The 11,136-nt window shown below is 45.0% G+C and overlaps 1 protein-coding gene across 3 annotated transcripts in view; it reads left to right on the top strand.

Moving 5' to 3' along the window:
• Positions 1–11,136, top strand: part of ANKRD28 (ankyrin repeat domain 28) — a 165,644-nt gene that overhangs the window by 57,743 nt on the left and 96,765 nt on the right. For all 3 annotated transcript variants that reach the window (XM_040352949.1, XM_040352948.1, XM_040352951.1), the window contains exon 2: positions 7,544–7,627. In XM_040352949.1, coding sequence (XP_040208883.1) covers positions 7,544–7,627 — 84 coding nt within the window. The remainder of the gene's footprint in view (positions 1–7,543; positions 7,628–11,136) is intronic.

Here is an 11,136-nt window from a genome sequence, read left to right as displayed (position 1 = left end):
CATCTGCAGCTTCCCCAATGCTCTGTTCTAGCAGGAGATGGTTTGGGGACTGTGGAAGAAGGGGAGGATCAGAGAAGACAAAATCAAAAAGCCTTTTTTACACCATGCAGAGTAGGGTTGTCCCGATACTAGTATTGGGACCGATACCAAGCATTTGCCCGAGTACTTGTACTCGGGCAAATGCTCCCGATGCTTCACCCGATACTTCACCCGATACTTGTACTATCAGCGGTGATCAGTGCATGGGGAAGTTACGATCACCACTGTATAGATTTAAAAGTAATCTCTCTCTCTCTGCTGCTTTAAAATTAACGGTGATCGGTGCTTGCAACTCCCCCACACACTATCACCGCTGACTGTCCCATGTCCTCTTCCAACCCCCCTCAGTTTTGTTGCAGTCTCCTTCCCTCCATGTCCCCATCTGTGTATCCTTCCGTGTCCCCCTAGTGTTTCTCTCTCTCTCTCTCTCTCTCTCTCTCTCTCTCTCTCTCTCTCTCTCTCTCTCTCTCTCTCTCTCTCTCTCTCTCTCTCTCTCTCTCTCTCTCTCTCTCTCTTCCCCCCCCCCCCCCCGTGTTTCTCTCTCCCTCCGTACTCCTCCACCCCCTGGAAATGTCAGGATGGAGAGCAGGGTAGCAGCCGGTAAATCCGGCTCCTTACTGCTCCGAGTCAGTCTATTCACATAACTGAAACATTGTAAACTGTGATTACAATGTTTCAGTTTATGAATGAAGAGAAGCGGCTGTCTTCACTCCATTCATTTTCAGCGCAGCTGATGCTGCTGAGAAAGGGACTGGGGAACATGTGTCTCTAGTCCCTTTCTCTGTCTCAAAGGGGAGATGTCAGAGGTCTGTTTAGATCCCTGATATCTCACCAAAGCCCCCCAACAGGGCTGGAAAAATAAAGAATAAAAAAAAATTATTGTAGAAAATAATAAAAAAATAAAAGATAACACACTGACACGGTCCACCCCCCCCCTCCCCCCTTAAAAAAAAAGAAAAAAAAGAAAGCATTATAAATAAAATTGTAAAAAAAATTGTAAAAAATGTAAAATTGTTAAAGATGAAAAAAAAATAAAAATACTGACACATGTGCCGCTGTCACATGAGATAACTCGGTATCGGCGAGTACTTGAAAAAAAGTATCGGTACTTGTCTTAAAGTGGTATCGCGACAACCCTAATGCAGAGGATTAACACCTTAGGTTCCTCAAGTGAGTAGAACAAGCATGCTTTACTGCATATACGGACTGATTTTACTGTTGTGGGTTTAGTAACCCAAACCACAGCGCACCGCTGTGAACTCGGCCCAAGAAAAGTGCCTTAATGGGAATTTAGAATTTTGCCCTTTAGTTGGAGGATCATGTTTTAAACTTTACTGAAATTGCTGGTTTATTCTTCTGTCAGTGTGTGGGAATCGTACATTCTAGACACAGTATTCACATAACACCTTCAGGGCTGTGAAATGTAAAGCTTTGATTTGTAGCAACACCTTGTACATTGTCATTGTGGCTCTCGTAGCCATGGAGAAGATGTTGACTAACCTCAGAATGCCATCAAATATCAAGGATCAGACTTCACTTGAGGAAGTTAACCATGCTGAGTATTGACACGTTTTTTTTTTGCTTCCATTCATTGCTTCATTACTGCATCAAACTCTGTGGCCTGTGCAGCAATGCTCGACATGTTGTTTTTTAAGGGGAACCGTGTAGAAGGGGTTTTTGCATTGTTCCAAAAGTGAAACTCATATTTTATATCCAGTTTAGCTCCAGAGCAATTTTTTTTCCTTGTCGCGTGTAAAAAATATTTTTCTGGCAATAAAATGATATAAACCCCCGGAACTTTATATATTTTCTGATAGCGGAGGCCCTGTAGAATAAAAAGTTGATGGTCAATTTTTTTTTTTTGTTTCATATATTTGAGCAACTGTTTAACGCAATAAACACAGAAAAAAATATATTCCAAAATAATTTTTCAGTGCACACTATATAATGCCCATCTTTGGTAAGAATATGAAAGAGGAGGCTGCATTGAGTAAATACCCAACATTCCATGTTTTAAAATTGTGCTTAATTTCCTTGTAGAGTGTTGCGCTGACTTTTTGGACTTGATTAAATACAGTGGACCAACACCAGCAGATGACATGGCTTCCTAAATCATTACTGACTGTGGAAAATGTTGCATTTCATTTGGAAATCAAGTTCCCAGAGTCTAGAGGAAGAGTGGAGCATCACAGAATCCAAGTTGCATGAGGCCCAGTGTGAAGTTTTCACAGTCAGTCATGTTTTGGGGAGCCATGTCATCTGCTTGTGTTGGTCCACTGTGTTTTATCAAGTCCAAAGTCAGTGCAGCCCTCTACCAGGAAATTTTAGAGCACTTCATGCTTCCCTCTGCTGACCAGCTTTATGGGCCCACACTGCCAAAAGTACCAATACCTGGTTTAATGAGCATGGTATCATTGTGCTTGATTGGCCAGCAAAATTACCTGACCTAAAATCTAGGGTTGTCCCGATACCACTTTTTTAGGACTGAGTACAAGTACCGATACTTTTTTTCAAGTAGTCGCCGATACCGAATACCGATACTTTTTTTTAATGTCATGTGACCGTTTTCAAACCACAATACAGACCAAAGATATTTTCTTTAGAATTATGAAGAACTGGTACATCATTGTGTGGGGCTGTTTTTTAGCATACGGTACTGGAAAACTACATATCATTGAAGGAGTGATCACTGTCAGTGCAGCTCATCGGTGCCAGTGCCCAAAAGTGCAGCTAGCCAGTGACACCTATCAGTGCAGATCAGTGCCCATTAGTGCATCAGTGCAGGGAGGCAGCTTATTAGTGCATCTCATCAGTGCCACCCAATCAATGCCAGTGCCACCTATCAGTGCCATCCATTTATGAGTGCCATTCAATCAATGCCAGTGCCACCTATCAGTGCCATCCAATGGTGCCATCCAATTTGTGTTCGATGTCACAAAAAAAAAAAAAAAAAAGTATTCTATTTTGGTATCGGGAGTATTTGCGCGAGTACGAGTACTAGCGCAAATACTCGGTATCGGTCCCGATACCGATACTGGTATCGGTATCTGGACAACCCTACTAAAATCCATAGAGAATCCGTGGGATATTGTCAAGAGGAAGACAAGAGATACCAGACCCAACAATGCAGATGAGCTGAAGGCCTCTATCAAAGTAACTTGGGCTTCCTTAACACCTCAGCAGTTGATCACCTCCATGTAGGGGTGCAACGGATCGTGACCGATCCGCGATCCGTACGGGTCGGCCTGTACGGATCGGCACAGATTGCGATCCGCGGAACGCACCGCCGGCGCGGCCTTAGGAAAGGCCGCGGCTTTGGCCTACCTCCGGAGCGGTCGGCCATCTTGGTACACCTGGCGGCGGCGGTGCTCTGACGTCATCACCCCTCTGCTCGTGGAGCTTCTATTCTACGAGAGCGCGCAAAGCGGTACGGTACAGTGCAGTACAGTGAGTTGGATCATTTTTGGACTGGCTTTTATTATGCCTAAACTATTGGCTAACTAATGGTAATGGCTATTATTACTAATATGTGGGGGCAATGTTATACTAGTACTACTGGCTATTATTTCTATTGTCATGTGGGGGCAATGTTAAACTACCGGCTATTTCTATGTGGGGGCAATGTTAAACTACTGGCTATTATTACTAATGTGGGGGCAATGTTGCACTGGAACAGTGATGGTGATGACGAGTGAGGGGCAATGGTGGACATTACGTGATGAGTGGGGGGCTGGGGGCAATGGTGGATTGCGGGATGCAGTAATTTCAACACAAAATGGAGCTTATTTGCTTAAATACAGTATTTGTAAATCCGACGGACAGTTTAAATGTTAAAATAAAAGTGAAAATCAGAGGTGTTATGTCACATTAACAACCATGTGAGGTCAGCAGGTTTGCTGCGGCTTTTAAAAAATTAACATTAAACAGTCCGTCAGATTTCCAAATACTGTATTTAAGCACATGAGCTCCGTTTTGTGTTGATCCGAAAATGATCCGATCCGTGACTCCTGATCCGAGGATCGATCCGATCCGTGAGTTTTTTGATCCGTTGCACCCCTACCTCCATGCCATGCTGCATTGATGCAGTAATTCATGCAAAAGGAGCCCCGACCAAGTAGGAAGGCTGCCGCTCCAGGTGAGCACACTAGAACAATCAATTTCCACTCAGGAACCAATGGGTGCCGGCAATGCACGGGATATGCAAAGCATTGGATATCAATGCTTAGTCATAGCTAGGGGTGCAACGGATCAAAAAACTCACGGATCGGATCGATCCTCGGATCAGGAGTCACGGATCGGATCATTTTCGGATCAACACAAAACGGAGCTCATGTGCTTAAATACAGTATTTGGAAATCTGACGGACTGTTTAATGTTAATTTTTAAAAGCCGCAGCAAACCTGCTGACCTCACATGGTTGTTAATGTGACATAACACCTCTGATTTTCACTTTTATTTTAACATTTAAACTGTCCGTCTGATTTACAAATACTGTATTTAAGCAAATAAGCTCCATTTTGTGTTGAAATTACTGCATCCCGCAATCCACCATTGCCCCCAGCCCCCCACTCATCACGTAATGTCCACCATTGCCCCTCACTCGTCATCACCATCACTGTTCCAGTGCAACATTGCCACCACATGACAATAGAAATAATAGCCAGTAGTACTAGTATAACATTGCCCCCACATATTAGTAATAATAGCCATTACCATTAGTTAGCCAATAGTTTAGGCATAATAAAAGCCAGTCCAAAAATGATCCAACTCACTGTACTGCACTGTACCGTACCGCTTTGCGCGCTCTCGTAGAATAGAAGCTCCACGAGCAGAGGGGTGATGACGTCAGAGCACCGCCGCCAGGTGTACCAAGATGGCCGACCGCTCCGGAGGTAGGCCAAAGCCGCAGCCTTTCCTAAGGCCGCGCCGGCGGTGCGTTCCGCGGATTGCAATCTGTGCCGATCCGTACAGGCCGACCCGTACGGATCGCGGATCGGTCACGATCCGTTGCACCCCTAGTCATAGCTATGACTAAGCATTGATATCCAATGCGAAACGCGTCAGATGTTTTTCCCACTGTGTGCTGATACTTGTAGTGCATTTTTCCTTTACCTAATAAAGGGCACGTCTTTTTTAGAAATTGGAGTGCGGCTGTCCATATCTCTCTTCTTTTGCAGCCCCGACTAAGTATTGAGTGCATATTATACTGTACATTAGGGGTGCCCAACCTTTTTAAGCCACCTAAGCGACTTGGTAACTGATTGCGGGCCACAATGAGCCGAGTGGGCAGATGGCAGGTCCGTGTCCACTCTGCATATGCAGAGCAGACAGACATGGCCCACTACTTTTTTGGCAGATTGAATTGGAGGTAGACACAAGTCAGTTCACAACTGCCACTCCTTGGAGGTAAATGGAGGGTCCAATTGCGTCAGACTGACCGTGTGAAAGGGGCCCATGGCTGCTTTCACACTGAAGTGCTGCGGTTTTGTGCACTTTCTGAAAGCTCACTAAACTCACAGGTAATAACATAAGTGTATGCTTCAGTGCAGGTAACCCGCAGGTGCACTGCTCTGCATCTGCAGATTAGTTTGAGAGCAGCCGAGTAACCACTGCAGAACAGAGATGCCCATATATACACTGATTTTCATAATTGACCTTTAATAACCGTATTCTATTCCTTCCCAGAGCAGGAGGACGCAGGCCACAACAGAGGGCTGCGCGGGCCACTGGTTGGGCACCCCTGCTGTACATAGGCATACTTTTTAGTATGCCAATTTCTGTTTTATAACTCCTTATTTTTAAATATTTTTTATTTTATGTAATCTAATTTTCTGAGATGGTGAATTTTGCTGAACTAAACTAGCTACAAGCCATAATCCTCAAAACTAAAAGAAAAATGCTTGAAATATCACTATTAGACCCTATAAAACAGGGATATGCAATTAGCGGACCTCCAGCTGTTGCAAAACTACAAGTTCCATCATGCCTCTGCCTCTGGATGTAATGCTTGTGGCTGTCAGTCTTGCTATGCCTCATGGGACTTGTAGTTCTGCAACAGCTGGAGGTCCGCTAATTGCATATCCCTGCTATAAAACATTTGTTGTCATATTTCCTTTAGATTTACCAAAACCATGTAGTGTAAGGGCCTGCCTGGTTGCATACAAACTCGCTCTTAAAGGGGTTGTAAAGGTTCAGGGTTTTAAAAAACAAAGAAACATGATTTTTATTTATTTTTTCTGATCTCATTATATGGTCAATCCTTGCCAGGACCTGGGTAAAGGGAACCATAGGAGCCTTCCAATGGAGGGCCGCAGTGCAATGCAAATAGTGTGTAATAATTTCATTAAAGGTTTTGGGGTATCAGGAACCCCCTCGAACAGCAGACAGTGAGTGTGTGTCAGAGCCATGCGCCTCCCCGCCAGCTTATCCATTAGATCCAGGGTCTCCTTCCAAGTGGGTTGCAACTTTCTCGCACTTCCAAAACGGGTGCAGAAAAGAGCGCGGTAGGGAGCAACTGAGGAAGCACAAGGCAGAGCTCTGGGGGAATATCCTACATAATCTCTGGGGTGTAAAATACCAGCGAGTAAAAAATTTGATTGCTGCCTCTCTAACAGTGAGAGAAATGGTGCACTTCCTTAGGTTCCTCCAATTGGCATCTCAGTCCACATCTGTATATTCCAGGTTCAGTTCCCGCTGCTTAAGTGGTGAGTCATCGGCATCTCTCGCTATAGACTTGTAAACTGCGGAAATTAAACTCTTCTGTCTGGGGGAAGAGCGACACGGGGATTCAAAGAGGGTATTGGAATCTGAAGGGGTACTTGCGTAGTGGCAGATTTGTAAATATCTATAGAACTCCCCTATAGGGATATTCCTCTGGGCTTGTAATTGGGCAAAAGAGATGAACCTTGCCTATCCCCCTGAAGGAAGTCTCCCAGAGAAGTCAGGCCACTGATGCACCACCACCCAAATAGGCCAGGCTCAACATAGGCCACCGGAAACCTAGGATTACCCAAAAAGGAGGACCCAGGAGGGATCGCTAACTTGAGTGTGCTAGTTTAGATTTACAGTGATCCCACATCTTCAACTTTTTGATATTCTAATTATATGAGATGCACCTGTAGAGATGCTTTTACAGGCTGAAAATAAAAAAAAAGCCAAATGCCTGTAAAAGTGCTGTGCTTTAAGCCTAGTGTGAAATGAGGCCTTATATCGTGATTGTATCGGCCCACTTAAACCAAGATTTAAAAAGCATTCTGTAGCTTTCAGCTCGACCTCCACATTGTCACACCAAGAGTAATGTTCAGATGTGATGTTTTGCACCCTATGTAAAAAGTATTGGTTGGGATCATGATTTACTGAGCCTACTACAAGACGGTTTTTCATGATCTGTTTTAATCTTCTGTAATATGAACAATATAGCTTGTAATTTTAGTATACAGAAATATTACCTCTTCCTTTTTATTCTTGCTGCAGATTCATTCTGATTACCACCATTCTTTTTCAGCCTCCCTTGGTTCAAGCTATTTTTAACGGGGATCCAGATGAAGTTCGTGCGCTTATATTCAAGAAGGAAGATGTAAACTTTCAGGTAAAAAGATTATTATGGAAAGTAACCACAAACCTAGATTATATATTTTATTTTAATAAAAAGCCATTATATAGGTTGTGTTTTTTTTTTTTTTTTTTTTCCTTGATATAATCTTAACTGAATTAAGTTCTAGTCATTGGTTAAGACAGGCCGTACATTATGCAATTTTCTTTCCTTCAAACATGGGTCGAAGGAAAGAAACTTGCCCTATTCCCCCATCATCATAGTCAGTGTTGATGGTGGAATCCCTCCTACAGCGCTATTGTGTTCTGCCGGCGGGGAGCATTTCCCTTTTGGCAGAATACAATTTATTTTTTCTGCCTCCAGAACCCCCTTCATGTTAACCTATGTGTCAATGAACACACAGGAGTTTATGGGCCTAGGGGCAGATACAAAGTCTCGTTCAGGAGAGAAGGATAAAAAAAAGCTCAAATGCATTGAAAATTTTAATGGCCAAAATAAATTAACATTCTGGCCAGTCTACACGCCCATGTCTCTAAATGCCTGTGTGCGCAAAGAGACATAGGCTAACAGGGTGGGGCATTTAGAGGCGGAAAAAAAAGCCAGCATTTTAATGCTTAGTGTGCATGATGCCTGAATCTTTTTCTTTATATTTGACATATAATGATTCCTTATGAGCGTGGCTTTATTAATGTGATTGTGGAAGTACAATATGAATGAGATTCATAGGCTTGTCTGCCGTGGCTTGTTCAGCAGCGCTGGGCATGTTTTTAAAGGGAGCAGCATAGAACGGGGTTGGCATTGTTTGGCTTTAACTTATGGATAGTAAATAAAATGTTATTTTATTGGATCTCTTGTAATGCATTTGTTTTAAAGTGAATAGCCTTAGCATGCTGTTTATTATAGAAATTAAGAGAAGAGAAAGAAATGACGTGCCATTACTCCGAGGGCACAACCATTACTGCAAGGTCACAGCTTTCACCTGTATTCTATGCTAACATTCCTGTAAAGGCATGTTTTGATAAGGTATTAACTTTCTGCCATGTTGTCTGTGCATACTTAACCCTAGTACACATGATGAGATTATCAGACGAATGATCCTCAGGTGTGTGTGTGTGTGTGTGTGTGTGTGTGTGTGTGTGTTTTGGAAGAAATCAGTGTATGAATGATCAGATTAGCTTGTGATCGATTCGAAAGTGTTTTTTTTTTTTTTGTACGATATTCTTTTTTTAAAATGTTTATTTATTCTTAGCAAGGAACTGGTCCACATGAACCATAACATTAACATTACAGCAATTGCACCTTCAGTAGTGAAGGGAGAGAGGAAATGAAACATAAAAACAAACAAATAATACAGACTTGCATACTTAAGAGGGTGATACATCGGGGACGCCATCTGTCACCAAATGAGGTGCTGGCAACCCCGTGTGAGTCTCTACCATGTCCCATCTCCCTTTCCTCAGTAACCCGAGCCCCATATCTCTTCTATCGAGGGTCTGGGGTCAATGAGGAGCAATTTGTGTGTAAGGAACTGCGGGCACAGCTCCCTCCTTTTTCCGTTTTCTAAGTGCTAGTCAGTAGAGAGAGGAGCAAGAAATAGAGTATAGTCGCCGCAGAGATTGCGGCTAGGGATAGGCAGAAAAGAGTTGTGTAGCAGAGAAGTGGTGAGAGGAAGAGGGGGGGGGGGGGGGGGTCACGGGTATGGAGTCCACCAGCCCAGGCAATAACCGGGTCCCGGCAGTCCTCTCCAGGAGGTCAATCTGGCATTTTGTCTCCCAGACTAGGTAGTGATAGTCTCCTCCGTCCGCCCCCGTCTAGGTGTTACCTCTGAGGGCCTGGCCCTCCGCCGAGTACTTAAATGAGTTCCACAGCCTCCATGTCTGAGAGTATCGCTCGGACCTGTCTTGTTTTGTCAGAATTAAGTCTTCCATTGTATTAATGTCGTCCACCTTCCGCAGCCACATGGCTACCGTCGGTGGGTTTGGAGACCGCCAACAAAGCGGTATGCACGCCTTTGCTGCGTCTAGGAGGTGTCGTACCACTGACTTCTTGTATATCCGCGCCGGAGTGTCATTTGCGTGAAGGAGAAAATACGCCGGGTCGTTTGGTACTGCGCGATCTGAGAACATTTGCGTTATGCGCCTGATTTCCTCCCAATATGTCTGTAGGCGTGGACAAGACCAGAATATGTGGAGTATAGTGCCCCTGTCCGCCTGACACCTCCAACAGAGGTCCGGCTGTGACGGAAACAGTCGGTGTAGTATGTCCGGGGTTCTGTACCACCTTGTCAGCACCTTAAAGTTAGTCTCCTGAATCTTTGCGCATATCGATGACCTGTGTGTGAATCTGATTATGTGACGTGTCCGAGCGGGCGTGAAGTGACGGCTTAGATCTCTTTCCCATTTACCTAGGCTCGGTATCTGGTGGTCTTCCGGCGGTGTGATCAGGATTGTATGCATCAGTGACAAGGCATGTGGTAGCGGCTCCGTCTCTATACATATCTCTTCCAGAGACGTAAGGGTGTGTCCCGCTCTAGGGGGTGGGGCAAGTGTTCGCAGGAAATGGCTCAACTGACCGGATCTCAGAAAGTCTAGCCTATATTGGCCCGATGGGTCCATCAGTTCGGCCGCCGTTCTCCATCTACCCGCGTCGCCAAAATGTGAGGCCTGGAACATTCCCGAGTCTCGTAATGCACAGAACTTGGCATCTGTGAGGCCCGGCGTGAAAGAAGGGTTGCCCATAATCGGTCGCAAGGGTGAGGCAGCAGACGTCAGGCGATATCTCTGAAACAGCCTCATGCAGACCGCAATGGTGTTGCCTATCAGCGGGTGGTTGTTCACGTCTCTTGGTTTCATGGTTTGGCACCAGGGGGCGGTCCGTAACAGTACGTCGCATTGCGCCTGTTCCATCAGTGGCCATAGCTTCGTCTGTCCGTGGCGGCACCAGTCCACCAAACGGTTCAACTGCGCTGCATAGTAGTACATCCTCACGCTGGGCGCCGCAAGGCCCCCACTATTTTTAGGTAAGGAGAGTGTCGATCTACTGAGCCTAGGGTGTTTGCCCGCCCACATGAATGTCCCGAACATAGATTGAACTCTCCCGAAATAAGCCGCCGGGACACGTACGGGGAGGGCCTGTAGGAGGTATGTGAATTTGGGTAGCACCGTCATCTTGAGGATACTGCATCTCCCAAACCACGAGTGCAGTCCCGTGGTCCATTGATCCAGCAGCTTCTGGACCGTTTGAAGCAACGGTGGGAAGTTGAGCTTGAATATATCTGAGATTTTGGGCGGGATACGGGTCCCGAGATACGTCAGGGCCGCACTCGTCCACTTCAGATTAAAATTTTGTTTAAGGTTCTGCAATCGTGTCTGGGGGATCCCCACACCCATCGCCTCGGACTTGGTCATGTTAATTTTCAGGTTTGAGATCTTACCGTATGTGTCAAATTCCCTCATAAGATTCGGCAGTGAGGTTGATGGGTTCGTCAGGGTGAACATCATGTCGTCCGCATAGGCCGACACTTTGTGTTGTCGGTTTCCTATGGT

This window comes from Rana temporaria, chromosome 5 (assembly GCF_905171775.1).
Source record: "Rana temporaria chromosome 5, aRanTem1.1, whole genome shotgun sequence".
NCBI classification, from domain to species: Eukaryota; Metazoa; Chordata; class Amphibia; order Anura; family Ranidae; genus Rana; species Rana temporaria.
This window is presented reverse-complemented; position numbering and strand designations above follow the sequence as displayed.